This window comes from Solanum pennellii, chromosome 1 (genome assembly GCF_001406875.1).
Source record: "Solanum pennellii chromosome 1, SPENNV200".
Classification (NCBI taxonomy): Eukaryota; Viridiplantae; Streptophyta; class Magnoliopsida; order Solanales; family Solanaceae; genus Solanum; species Solanum pennellii.
Genome location: NC_028637.1, coordinates 90,091,080 through 90,106,972, shown reverse-complemented (window position 1 = coordinate 90,106,972; position 15,893 = coordinate 90,091,080). Strand labels below are relative to the sequence as shown.

The window sequence follows — 15,893 nt, the reverse complement described above, 5'->3', positions numbered from 1 at the left end:
TCATGTGCAGCAACAAGATCACCAAAATCCATACCCGATTTTAAAAGCTCATCATATTTCCCAGACTGCACAATCTGACCATCTCTCATCACCTGTTGATATAGAAAATAATGAGGTGCAACTTCTTCATTAAAAAAAATAGAAATGACAATCATCATCTTTTGTAAAAGATGCATATGTATAATAGAAATCTTTCAATTGTAGTGATAATGTGTTCATCATATTCTTACTATATAAACGTCAATGTGGTGCTTACCAATATAAGATCTGCATTGTGAAGGAAGTCAACTTGGTGAGTGACAAGAACAACAGTCTTATCCTTCAAAGCTCCCCTTACACATTCCTGCACAGAATCATATCAGTTACATAACATATTTTTTCCCCATTCAAAGATTTTACTATGCAAGAAAAACAACAGCTTGCTGATACAATCATTTTGCTATTCCTTTTTCTCAGATACATGACTTAACCCTCAAAAGCTGTAGCATGAGAAGACTACATTTAGCAACTTATTGCGGATTTTTTTAAAAAAAGAAGCGATATATCAATTGGAGTGACCTTAAATATTTCTGATCCAGTTTGAGCATCAACAGCGCTAAATATATCATCTAGAAGATAGATATCACGATCCTGATATACTGCTCTTGCGAGTTGTATCCTCTGCTTCTGACCTCCACTGAGGTTGATTCCTCGTTCTCCTATCTCAGTTTGGTCTCCATGTTCCAGAATTTCCAAGTCCTTCTCCAATGAACAAACCCGTAATACATCTTTGTATCTTTTGTTGTTCATTGGTGAACCAAACAAGATGTTCTCTTGGATAGTAGAGTTTTGTATCCATGAGGTTTGGGCAACATAAGCAGTGCTTCCACAGACTCTTACCTGTATTGTTGTAAGACAACTGTTAGAAGCTACAACAAACTGATAGTAACAATTCAGCACTCAGATATATTTCAATGGATGACAACATATAAGGAAACTATCTAGCCAGTCTTAACGCGCCCAAACTCAATTTATTTGCTTGCTGCAGAATCATTATGAAGTTACCAGTGCAAAAGAGATTGATAAAACAAAATTGGAAATGCTTTTGAAAATTACAAAAGCAAAATCACCAACATTAACATGGTAAGTATAAAAATAAGGTGATTTTACCTCTCCCGATATTTTGTGAAGTTCACCAAGCATTGATGCCAACAAAGAAGACTTTCCTGATCCAACCATTCCAACAATTGCAGCAAGTTCCCCCTTTCGAACTTGAAGATTTATGTCTTTCAGAACAATTTGATCACCATCATCTTCCCATGAAAAAATCCCATCTTTAACCTCCACTGCAATACTGCCATTACAGCCTTGTTGTCTTTCGACAACATCAGAATTCAATTCACGGCTTGTCATATATCCATCTAACCTACCTAGAGATACCATGGCTTGGGAAATTGTCATAAGGGACTGAGGGAAGGTTCTGATAGGATCCTGTAAAATTCTGAAAACTGTTGTTGCTGTGAATACAGTAGCAGCATCTAAAGGGTTTTTGAAAAAGATTGCAGCTCCAAACGTAAACGCTGATATGACCTGCGACATACTCCACAGTAGCGATAAGTTGCAAGAAAGCAAGTATATGAACTTGCTAAGCCATTTGAATTCCTGATTACGTAAAGATAGAATTTTTTCTTTGAAGTGTTCTTCCCATGCCTGAAACTTAATGACACGCATGTTCCCTAACAGTTCATTTATTGCCTTCATCCTTAAATCACGCTTTATCGTCAAGTGGTATTGGTACTGATTGCTTTTGCTCGACATCCATAGTGTACCGATCAAAGTTGCAATTATTAAAATAAGTGCAGCGAACATCGAAACACCCAAGTAATAGTACATGAGGAGTAATGAAGCTGCAATTTGTAATGGCATCATCCATAAAGAATGCAGCTGTAACATCATGTCCGATAGCTGTTGCGAATCAACAGCCATATAATTCACTATTTGTCCTACACCATGAGCTTGTCTAGATGAACAAGTCAATCTCAGCCCTTTCTTGTATACAGTAGTGATAATGGATGATCGAATCTTCATTCCGAGTAACTCAGACAGGAAACTGAAGTGATGTGAACTAAGAACTTCGAGTACTTTTGAAATCAATAGAATCAACACTAGATAATACCCCTCATAAGGATTTGATCTATCCCCAGAAGTAAACTTAATGAAACTTTGAATAAGAACTGGTCCAACATACATAACAACCAACTGCACTATTGCAAGTAAACTAATTATAACAAGATCTTTCCAGAAACACCGGATCAATGTCGTTAGTACAGGATACTTCACATTTTCACCTGACTTAGGCCAATTCTTTTCGAAAAATTCCTCCATTTTTTCCGCTCGAAAATTAGGTGGGAGCGAAGGCACTTCATCTAACTTCAAAGGGGATTTGAATCCTTTACTAAGGATTGGATTCATCCAATTCCACACTGCTTTAGAAAACAGCGAAGCTGTTCCATATCCACTCACATTAGAATCCATTGAAATTAATTCATCATCGTTTCCCACAACATCTTCACAAATCCCAGATGATCCTCTTATCGAAACAACAAGAAGATACACATATAAAGGAAGACTAACCAACACAACTATGTCATCCATTCTCAAAACCACCAAATCAGTTCCAGTAAAAAAAAGACGTACAATAGCAGTAACAGCAAATAGAAACACTATTACACAACTCACCCCCCAATACACTCGAAGTGCGATGGGATGAGAAACAGCAACAAATCTCTTCTCGTGAACAATGAGAATTAAAATAGCAAGATAAGTTACAGCATGAATCAATCTGAAACAAGCCTCTGCCATTTCCCATCCTGATTGAACACCCTTAGTAAAGGCTAATATGGATAAAACACTATAACTTACAGCTAAAACAGCTACAACAAACAAAGATCCATAGAACCAAAAACTAACCCTATATTTAGGCCTTTCATCACCTAAAAGAGGTTTATCAAGAGAATTTTCATTCTTGTTAAATCTTGAATACAGCTTTTTAACCCCTAATAAGAGTAATACAAACAAGAAAAACAGATCAATAGAAGATAACAGAATCCTCTGAGGACATGGCGAAAGAAAAATGAACTTAAACCAAGTTAAAACAAGAGAAGAAAAAGATGAATTATCTAAAGATTGGATTGAAGAAACAGAACAATCAAGAGATGTGAGCCAAGAATTAGCCACCATGACTAAAATTTTAGCTCACAAATCGGATGAACAAAACACAAATAAAAGATAAGTAAACTAATTTTCTCTCATTCACACACACATGAGCTTGGCATGAAGAGACAACTCATGAAAGTTTTTCTTTTTTTTTGGTATAAAGAGAAAAACTAAGGAGTATTTGGTTTGGTATCTTCAAGATTCTTTATATGTATATCATAAATAGTTAGCCGCTCATTAATATCAATATTTCATATGTGTCCACATGCAAATATCAATTTTTTCTGGTTTTCTATCGTTAATTTATGTGATATTATTTTATTATTAGATCTAATAATAACATATTATTTTTTCTATCAATATAAAAAAAATGATTAATTTTTTTATCTAAATCACTTATCACCTCTTATGGAATCACAATTTTTTTTAAGATCGCATATAATAGGATCTATTTGGGCGTGAGATTTTCAATAAAGAAAATTTTATATTCGAAATTTGAAATTTAAAATTTTTAGCGGTTGAAAAGTTCGTTTGGATTGACTTAAAATAATAACTTTTAAATCAAAAATAAAAAGTGAAATTAAAATGACTTTAAATATAAAAAAAATAAAAGGAGATCTACTTTTGATTTCTGTCTTATTTTAAGTTATTTTTTATCTTATCAAACACGTCGTAGTTTATTTTAAAACATTTTTAACTTACTTTAAATTGTTTTTTATATTTATAAAACACTTTTAAAAATTAAAATTTAAATTAAAAATAAATTTAACCAGTTTTATAAGTCAATTTAAACGGACTCAAAATTACAAAGTTAAGAATTAGCATCTTTTAAGGGTTGGGAGATTGATTCGTGGCGCTAAAATTAAAAGCATAAAAACAATTGTAGAAACAGACAAACTAAGGTACTTTTTTACTATAGAAGACGGTTGATTAATATTTATATTATACTATATGGTAAGTATATATAATAATAATCAAGGGTACCATAAATTCACGCAGTGGGCATTAATTAGTCTGCATCGATTGTCTCATACTTTTAGCCCTTCTAGATGATATAAGTAGGTGAATCTAGGGTTTCAATACTGATATTTAGCTTAAATATAAGTTTTACAATAAATTTAAAATAAAAATAACAAAATAGCTAGTATTCATTCAATTTTCACTGGTGCTTTCTTAAGTTTTTACCAATAGCACATTAATATTTTTATAGTCTTTATAAATGCACTACTAATTAAATCCTAAATTTTATCAATTTATCAAAATATATATATATATGTATGATTTTTTTCGATGTTAATAACGGATGCACTAGAATGGATCCGCCACTCGATGGAAGTAAGTATTGTTTTAACCGCATTGGAAAAATGAATATGTTACTGGCTATATAATTTGTATCAATATAAAATAAAAAAATATATATATTGATTATTTGTAATAACTTTTTTTTAATATAAGGTTTTTTTTCAGAAGAAAAGTTCTGGCAAATAGGGTCAATTGTATATTTAAGACAAACATGTGATGGAAGTGTACCAAGCATTACTATTTAACCGAATTACAGTAATGATTAAACGGTAGTTGTATAATGGTAAAAAAGTGTACAACATGTTGAATCAAAATTGACATTATATAAGATACTAGGGGTGTGCTCGTTTTCAATTTTCTCATGTGTGTCATACTTTCAATATTTAGAGTCCAAATATGAAAAAAAAATTACAATTTATAGTACTTTCTTCGTTCGGTATTGTTTATCATAGTTTCTATTTTTAGAGTTAAATTATAAAAATTTTGATTAATATTTTAAAATATATTTTTTTATCATATTAATATGCAAAAAATTATAATTTATAGTATTTTTCATATAGTTTTAAAATATCTAACTTTTTTGTTTAAGATATTGAATTAATTTGATCTAATTTAACTTTGAAAATTAGTTAAATTGACTTTCGAAAAGTGCAACATGACAAACAATTCCGGAAGGAGGGAGTACTTCTCATATAGTTTTTAAATATCTAATTTTTTTTGTGTAAAATATCGAATTAATGTAATCTAATTTAACTTTGAAAATTAATCAGATTGACTTTCGAACAACGAAACGTGACAAATAAAAGTAGACGAAGAGAGTAGGTTCAAATGTTTTGGGGGTAAGAAAATCAAGTGAACCTAGTTTTCTCTAAAATAGGGGGGGAAATGAATTTCTTAAAAAGTACGAAAAAGAAGATTTTTTAAAAACTTTTTTTCAACTTCTTCATTCAACCTGACCTCATCGCAAAACACAACTTTTTGATCGGGGACTCAAGACATGACCTCAAATCGAAGATGTGTGTTCTAATATTGATTTAAGATCCGATCAAGAATAAGGTCTTAGATCAGGTATCGTATCGGGGTTGGGAGTAGAGTCCCGAATTGAGGTCACAAATAAGGGGTGAAAGTTGCCCCAGGTCAAAACTGGGTCCTCGGGTATCGAGTGGGGGTTAAGAGATAAGGTCAGGAATAAGGTCCTGAGCTGAAGTCGAGTAGCAGATCTGTTATGGGTGGGATTGATTGTCGGGTCCTGCTTTAGGATTAGGCTAGGATCTTAATAAGGATTAAGTTTTGAGTTAAGATTGCGATTGTGGTTGAGGCCATAATCGTATGTCTTGTCTATGTTGGGGTCAGTTTATATGCCGAGCCAGGATCAAGACATGGACTTGAATCCTTGTCAAAAGGTGAGGGTCCAAATTCGATGTCATAGTATTTTTCCAAATTATGCCTAAAATATTATTTGAGATAAATTTATTTTTTACTAGTCAAACATCAAAGAAAAATATTTTTCATGAGTTTTTTCCAACCTGCCAAACATATCCCAAGTGCTACTAATTAGTAATGAACCCTTTTAAATTTTAACTTGTAACTAAACATACACACACACACACAAAAAAAAGGTCTCATTATCCATGTGTTGTCCTATTGGTTTAGATCATTTAAATGCACTCCCAACTTTTTTCTTTTTAGTTGTCATGTTGCGCTTTTTTAGAATTAATTTAATTAATTTTTTAAATATTAATTTGATATTTTAAATATTTAAAAAATTATATCAAAATTACAATACATCATAATATTTTTATATCAAAATAATGAAAAAATACATTATAACAACTAAAAAAAGGACAAAAAGATTAATATGTCTATACAAATTTAAAAAAATGGTATGTCTGTTGAAAATTGAAGTCTGTGTACTAGAGTAAAAGATTTGTCCAAAAACAGTTGCTCTTTCAATCCTATTATTAGTTGTTTGACCTTAGTTAAAAAATTATAATTTAATTTTCAAAAAATAAATTATGACAATTAAAAGTGAAAAAAAAAAGAGATATTTTTAATCTTCATCCGTAAGATAATTAAAAAATTTGTATATATTTATTTCTTTTATATTATAATTGTGAAATTTCGTTGAATAAAAGATTAGATTATAAATCAAGTTGTATATGGCGTTGTTAATATTTTACTCCATTAATTTGAAGATATCAAAAATCTTAATTTTGGAAAAGATTTTTAAGTTAAACTGTCTTCTATTTCTGTGGTAGGATTACAGAAATTTGACTTAAATCGAGTTTATAACGTAAGAAATTTCTCTGCTATAAAAACTTTTTGATTAAGAGCAAATATATCATTATTGTAAAAAAAGAAAAACATTATATATATTTGTGTGATTACAAAGTATTTTATATATACTTATATTGTTAAAAATAAAGTGGTTTATATATTACCTTTTTCATCTAATAGAGGTGAAAATATTAATTTTAAATTTATTTTTAAAAAAAATCACATTGAAATATATATGATCCTTCTAGTCAAAATCTAGGTAAATCTGATATTTCAAAATACATGTTTCTTTTATCTTTTTAATTCAACGCCTAATTAGTAATTTCAGTAATATCCCGATGTGCTTCTCATTATTATAGTTTTCTTCTTATTTAAGTTTTTCTCTTTTTCATTTTTCCTGGAAAAAGACGAGGGAAAAAAGTGAATTAAAAATAATAATAATTTAGATTAATTTTTTTGCAGCAATATTGTAATTTAATATTCGTAAAAAATAGCATATGTGATTAAAAATTTAGAAAAATGAGTGAAAGATAAATTCGACTATTAAAATAAAAAATGTCAAAAACTTCTTTCTAAAAAAATTTATATTCTTTTTAGACAAAAAAAAAAGTAATATGGATCATTTGTATAGCCGTAAAATATACGTGAGACACTTTTAAATTTGATATATCAAACTCTGAATTATAAAATTATAGAATATATCGAACCTTTTTTTATTCTAAATTTTAATTAACAATAAACATCTTGCAGAAAAAAACTAAAATTGAACGTGTGCTGTCATTTCAATAATGCAGTACATTTCATTATTTTACTTTTTTAGAAATTTGTGAGATTTTTGTCACAATAATATGATGATATTATGGACCACAATTGTCTGCTGAAAATTGACTAGTAGTGGTAAAAGGACTATACAAATTTCAAGACGCAACCCTTTGTTTATTTAGGTCAACACGTTTATATATATATATATATGTTCATCCTCAATTATCATATTGTGCAATATAATGCATGTAGTTATTATTCATGTAGAACTTCATTTCCTTAGAAACGTGACGGTCCTATAATAATTGCAAAACGTTATTGTAAAACTCTGAATGCACGTTCAACATCTTTTCGGCATGATTCTTGCTTCATTAATTCTGAATTAATTATTATGTTATGTTTGTATTTTATCTTGTATTTAAATTCTAATGTTATGTATTATATTATTATGTTGTATTTAAATTATCATATCATGTATTTTGTTTTTAAATTGAAATTTTCATATTATCATTTTAATTGTATTTGTTCTAAATAAAATCAAATTATATCTTGATGAAAATAAAAAAAAATTAAAGTACTATTAATTCGGGATGAAAATACGATACATTAAATAATATATTTTTAAAATATTATATCACATTTAAAAAGAAGTATGAATATTAGATATATAATGAATGACATTATATGTAAAATATATGTTATTAGAAAGTAATAGAATAATAATAAAATCGTCAAAAAAAATAAAATAGAGAATGTGAATAGTTTGGAGAATTACAATTCACCTCTCTATAACTGAATAACAGAGACTCTATATCTGAAGAACAGAGACTGATTTGAAGGTGAGTTGAAGTATCCATTCTCTATTTTACTCTCCAAATATAGAAAATGGAGAGTAAAATAGAAATAAATTGGAGATAGTCTAATGAGAAAAATATTTTTTTTTATATATTAGAAATTAATTTTTAAAATTAAATTTAATTTAAAATCTATTTATTTAACGTGGTAGAAAGAAATGTTCTTCAGCAGAAGTTTTTTCATTTCCAAGAATCAAATATCTCTCAAATAACTAATTTACGTAATCTTACTTGTTCTACTGTACTTTTTACGATTGTAATACTACTCTGTTTGTCTCAAACTAATTACTATTAAAAAATGTATTTACTTTTTAAATAAAATTTAATTAAATTAATTAAAATTTCAAAATTTTAAAAAATAATTTTTTAAAATTAAAAGAAATATATAAATTTATATATTAAAAAATTTCGATAATTTGACTCTTAAAAAATTAAATAAATAACTATTTTAGTTGGTAGCCAAATTAGGCTCAAAAAGTCATAGAAAAATAGAAGGAGACGCATGGTGCATCGATCGATTCAAACACAATAAAATATGCCGTAACGATAAGTTTGAATTTAATGCTTCAATATTCCCAAATTTTAATTTTTTTTAATTGGTAAATTCCTAGATATGCATACATTATTTTATTTATATCAGTGAAATTCATTTTTTAAAAGTCAGAGTCAAGAATAGTTATTTTTTTATTGGCATATTAAAATTTTAATTAAATTTGAATCATGCATTGCAGATCTATATGAAGGTGATGTTATTAATATAATTTTTTCCATATTCAGGACTTGAAGTGTTTATTTTTCAATATATATACTTCATCTGTCTCAATTTATATGACGCATTTTGTGTTTTGATAGTTAGATCATTTAAGTTTGACTGAAAATTTACACATAAAATCTTTCAATTTTTTTTTCAAATAAAAATTATATATTCATAAACTACATAAAAAGAACTGCAAATCACAACAATTGATAATTTAAAATGTTTAAAAAATCTATAGACGATCAAAAATAAATTTATTTGACTCTTAATATCTAAAAAATGATATATAAAATGAGATACTAATCCCAAAACTCGAAAGATTGTCAAAAATAATTTGATAGATGGAAAAAGTTTTAAGTATGTGAACAAGTCAAATGTTATATTTCTATTATTCGTTAAAAGTTTGGAATACATATATTCACTCATTTCATATTAAATTAATTTTTGAGATTTTCCTCATTTTTAAATTGACTTAATTATTTAGTTTTCAAAATTAAGTGTTTTTTCAATTCAATGTTTCATTGGTTAGTATTGAAATTAGTGATTAATTAATATTTAATTATTTTAATTATAAATTTGACAATAATTAATAAGGGTAAAAATGAAAAGATAGATTTCATTTATATCTTAATTTACTTTTCTTAAAAGGTATGAAGCACCTCAAAAATTAACTTAATATAGAACGAAGCGAGCACTTTTTTCGTTTGTAAAAAAAAAGAGTCATCAGTGTCATTATTTATTTACTAAAAAAAGTTTTAATTTTACAAAATTATTTTTTACATGTGATCAATTATGATTTGACTAATTCAAACCTTGAATATATTATCAAAGTTTGAACAAATACTCATTTACGTCACCCACTTAAAGTATAATTTGTCTATAATTTTAATTATCAAATGACATGAATCACCTTTTCTCACAAACATAAACAACATAAATCAGCAAATTTTAAATCGATGATATAAATATGTTTTTTTTATTTTTATAATTAATAGCATATTTGCACCTTTTTCATCTATGGATAGATGGACCAAGACAAAGAAACGAATCTAGGAAAACTGATTGTTTTTATAATGATTTCAATAAAAAGTTTTGCTTAATTAATTAATAATATAATAAAGGGTTTGATAACAAAATGATGACGTTGCGCTAATTAGCAAGAATAATATTTTTATTCTTCAGCGATATAATACCCTTAAAGTTGAATAATTTCTACGCATTATGTATTTAAATAATTTTCGAAGAAAAAGCACATATTTTGTATGAATACTTTAGTAATGATTAAAGAAACGAACATAATACAGTACTTTTTATTCACTTAATCATATTTAAAGAAAGATTTCATGATAATTAATTATATAATTTTTTAAAAAAATAAATATAATGAATGTTATATTGACCCCACACAAAAAAAAGCAATACATAAAGAGGATTTTCGTCTTTGTTTGTTTAGCGGAGCCAATTCAATGCATTTAAAAATGAGATATATATTTTAGGCTTAAGAATTGAAGGACTTAGCTTTTTAGTAACTATAAATTATTATAAGCCTTTTTAATAATAAATATATTTATTTATTTTTTAATGAAAATTCCAAATAAGAATATCATAGAGATTTTACTTTTATTTTAATGGACATTTTACATGTATGATCATATTTGGGAAAAAATATTATGGGTTTTTACATTCACTTTTTTAGTACCAACTACCAATAAAGCTGACCTTTTTTGTGGCATAATTCCTTCATCTCATTTTATGAGATGAAATAATATTTTTCTTAAAAAAGTTATGGTCAAACGAAATAAAAATATTCATGTGGCCGTAAGTTATATCATCAATAGTAAAATAGAAATTTTAAAGTTAAATTATTTTTAATTATTATAAGATAACACTAATTTTAGTGTAAATTAAGAAAAAAGAGAACGTCACAAAGATTGCGACAGGGAGTGTAGAGAGGCGGATCCATGTGAATTTTAGAGGGTTCGCCCAAATCTCAACGGTAAAAAGTTACATCGTACATAAGGTAAATTTTATGTATTTATATAGCTATATATATATATATATATTTATTATTATTATTTTTTTTTGAACCCCCTCAATTATAAAAAGGAACTTATCAAGTTAAGTTTCACGTTGAGAGTTTGAATCTCTGCGTTCGTGTTTTATTTTTTTATTTTTTAGTTTCAATTTCATTATTTCACATTTTTTTAAAAAAAATATTTAAAATGTAATTCTACATCCAAAAGAATTCAATAATCCATTCCTAAAAGCCTAAGTAACTTTTCACTTCCCAATTCCCTAAATCACTTTCTTAGTTCTTCCTCAATATTCAAAAGTCAAAAATTAAAATCATCTCTCATAATATTTATTGTTAATTTATTTCATACTTGAATCTCACATTCAATTTGAAACAGTAAAATCAAACCTCATTCTATTTGCTTAAAAGGTAAAACCCTTCTCTTCTCTTTTTGGTCAATTTTCAAGATTTTAACTAAAAAAATTGTAGAAAAATTCTAAAAAAATAAATTTATTTTTATTCTAGTTAGCACCATTTTCTTGCTTTACTTAGACTTCTAATTCTAGATTGACATATTACAACGGGGTAACTTTTTGATTAATGGTAATCATTCATATTAGTTTCGTCTCTTTAATAAAACTATATTTTTTTTTACCTATATACTATATATTAGTATATTCTTAAAATTTTATTTTATTAATTTATTTATATATTTATATTTTTATTTTTTAAATTCTTAAATTAAAATTCTAGATTCGCCGCGAGTATATTATAAGGCAAGGCTACGCCTAGTGAATGTGATTGATTAAATTTGATTACACATTTATTGTTCCAACTAATCAAAGATTGACACAACATTACTTATACGTGTTATAAATAAACACAAAGTAACAAATGCAATGGGAGGCTATAAATGTCCTTATCAATATTATAGGATCCAAATTGCACAAAAGGTGCCAACCAAAAAGGACAAAGTCGACACAATCAAAAAAAAAAGTTTCAGAAAAAATTTTAAAGCTAAAGCAACCTATGTTATTATAAATATATCGTATTGTATAAATGTATATTTACTCTTTAGAGTTTATTAAATAAAATTTTAATTGAATAAGCTTATAATACTTAGACTTGTAATCAAGCACACAATTTATAAATAAGTTTTTTTTTTTTTATAAATATAATAAAAAGTTCTATAAAATGAGATACTAATCCCAAAACTCGAAAGATTGTCAAAAATAATTTGATAGATGGAAAAAGTTTTAAGTATGTCAACAAGTCAAATGTTATATTTCTATTATTCGTTAAAAGTTTGGAATACATATATTCACTCATTTCATATTAAATTAATTTTTGAGATTTTCCTCATTTTTAAATTGACTTAATTATTTAGTTTTCAAAATTAAGTGTTTTTTCAATTCAATGTTTCATTGGTTAGTATTGAAATTAGTGATTAATTAATATTTAATTATTTTAATTATAAATTTGACAATAATTAATAAGGGTAAAAATGAAAAGATAGATTTCATTTATATCTTAATTTACTTTTCTTAAAAGGTATGAAGCACCTCAAAAATTAACTTAATATAGAACGAAGCGAGCACTTTTTTCGTTTGTAAAAAAAAAGAGTCATCAGTGTCATTATTTATTTACTAAAAAAAGTTTTAATTTTACAAAATTAATTTTTACATGTGATCAATTATGATTTGACTAATTCAAACCTTGAATATATTATCGAAAGTTTGAACAAATACTCATTTACGTCACCCACTTAAAATATAATTTGTCTATAATTTTAATTATCAAATGACATGAATCACCTTTTCTCACAAACATAAATAACATAAATCAGCAAATTTTAAATCGATGATATAAATAAATTTTTTAATTTTATAATTTAATAGCATATTTGCACCTTTTTCATCTATGGATAGATGGACCAAGACAAAGAAACGAATCTAAAAACTGATTGTTTATAATGATTTCAATAAAAAGTTTTGCTTAATTAATTAATAATATAATAAAGGGTTTGATAACAAAATGATGACGTTGCGCTAATTAGCAAGAATAATATTTTTATTTAACTTCCGCGATATAATACCCTTAAAGTTGAATAATTTCTACACATTATGTATTTATATGATTTTCGAAGAAAAAGCACATATTTTATATGAATGCTTTAGTAATGATTAAAGAAACGAACATAATACAGTACTTTTTATTCACTTAATCATATTAAAAGAAAGATTTAATGATAATTAATTATATAATTTTTTTAAAAAATAAATAAAATGAATGTTATATTAGACCCCACACAAAAAAAGCAATATATAAAGATGCTTTTCGTCTTTGTTTGTTTAGCAGAGCCAATTCAATGCATTTAAAAATGAGATATATATTTTAGGCTTCATAATTGAACGACTTAACTTTTTAGTAACTATAAATTATTATAAGCCTTTTTAATAATAAATATATTTATTTATTTTTTAATACAAAATTCCAAATAAGAATATTATAGAGATTTTACTTTTATTTTAGGCCAAATACATAAGCAGATTCCTAAACTTGTTGGGTTTTTTCCCTCAGGTGCTTCAACTACGTCAATTTCATATTGAATCATTGAATCCCCATAATTTGTTCCATTTAAACAATCACCGTTGTCTGATGTGGAACCAGATTTATGAGGGGTATTGATAGAGGATACATATGTTGTTCCACAACTCATTAGTCCAATTGATAGTGAAAATATTCGAGAATAATTGTGTTTTACTTAAGTCATTTGAACACATTAGAAAACAAATGAGACTAACACGGTTTGTCTTCATTCCTTTAATCAAAATTATTACAATTCAAACACAGTTGAAGGCATTTACAATAGAAAAGCCGATCAAAATCAACCAACAATGTTTTAAAGGAACAAATTATGGGTGGTTCAATGATTCAATAGAAAAATGACATAGTTGAGGTATCCGAGGGAAAAAATCCAACAAGTTTAGGGATCCGTTTATGTATTTGAACTTTATTTTAATGGACATTTTACATGTATGATCATATTTGGGAAAAAATATTATGGCTTTTTACATTCACTTTTTTAGTACCATGAATAAATAGAGTAGAGTCAGTAGACAAAGGAAGTATAAAGCTGACCTTTTTTTTAAGTATAACAATAAAATAAATTTGAGAGTACATGACCTCACACTAAATTACAACAACAAAAAAAAAATTGTATAAATGTATTTATTTACTCATATTGTTAAAAAAATTAGTTCAAAGTAGGTTAACAAAATGTGACCTCAACTCAATTAATTATCAAAACAACACACTGCTATAGAGTTCAACAGAAAAAAAGATATTTTTCCATAAATACCCCTATTACATTAAGCATGTTGAATTACTTTTTTGACCTCCCCCACACCTCTTTTGTGGCATAATTCCTTCATCTAATTTTATGAGATGAAATAATATTTTTCTTAAAAAAGTTATGGTCAAACGAAATAAAAATATTCATGTGGCCGTAAGTTATATCATCAATAGTAAAATAGAAATTTTAAAGTTAAATTATTTTTAATTATTATAAGGTAACACTAATTTTAGTGTAAATTAAGAAAAAAGAGAACGTCACAAAGAATGCGACAGGGAGTGTACAGAGGCGGATCCATGTGAATTTCAGAGGGTTCGCCCAAATCTCAACGGTAAAAAGTTACATGGTACATAAGGTAAATTTTATGTATTTATATAGCTATATATATATATATTTTTTTTATTTTTTTTTTTTGAACCCCCTCAATTATAAAAAGGAACTTATCAAGTTAAGTTTCACGTTGAGAGTTTGAATCTCTGCGTTCGTGTTTTATTTTTTTATTTTTTAGTTTCAATTTCATTATTTCACATCTCTCATAATATTTATTGTTAATTTATTTCATACTTGAATCTCACATTCAATTTGAAACAGTAAAATCAAACCTCATTCTATTTGCTTAAAAGGTAAAACCCTTCTCTTCTCTTTTTGGTCAATTTTCAAGATTTTAACTAAAAAAAATTGTAGAAAAATTCTAAAAAAATTAATTTTTTTAGCACCATTTTCTTGCTTTATTTAGACTTCTAATTCTAGATTAACATATTACAACGGGGTAACTTTTTGATTAATGGTAATCACTCATATTAGTTTCGTCTCTTTAATGAAACTATTTTTTTTTTACCTATATACTCTATATTAATATTTTCTTAAAATTTTATTTTATTAATTTATTTACATATTTCTGTTTTTGTTTTTTAATTTTTTGAATGAAAATTCTAGTTCGCCGTGAGTATATTATAAGGCAAGGCTAAGCCTAGTGAATGTGATTGATTAAATTTGATTACACATTTATTGTTCCAACTAATCAAAGATTGACACAACATTACTTATACGTGTTATAAATAAACACAAAGTAACAAATGCAATGGGAGGCTATAAATGTCCTTATCAATATTATAGGATCCAAATTGCACAAAAGGTGCCAACCAAAAAGGACAAAGTCGACACAATCAAAAAAAAAAGTTTCAGAAAAAATTTTAAAGCTAAAGCAACCTATGTTATTATAAATATATCGTATTGTATAAATGTATATTTACTCTTTAGAGTTTATTAAATAAAATTTTAATTGAATAAGCTTATAATACTTAGACTTGTAATCAAGCACACAATTTATAAATAAGTTTTTTTTTTTTTTATAAATATAATAAAAAGTTCTATTTC

The 15,893-nt window shown here is 26.4% G+C and overlaps 1 protein-coding gene across 1 annotated transcript; it reads right to left on the bottom strand.

The window, feature by feature from the left end:
• Positions 1-5: 5 nt before the first annotated feature.
• Positions 6-3,400, bottom strand: LOC107024795 (ABC transporter C family member 14-like; the record flags this gene model as incomplete). Its single annotated transcript, XM_015225757.2, has 4 exons — positions 1,150-3,400; positions 559-879; positions 257-343; positions 6-92 (listed from the first exon to the last, which is right to left on the bottom strand). Coding segments are annotated over exons 1-4 (2,565 nt in total), but the record flags the coding sequence as incomplete, so codon positions are not given.
• Between the last annotated feature and the right edge of the window lie 12,493 nt (positions 3,401-15,893).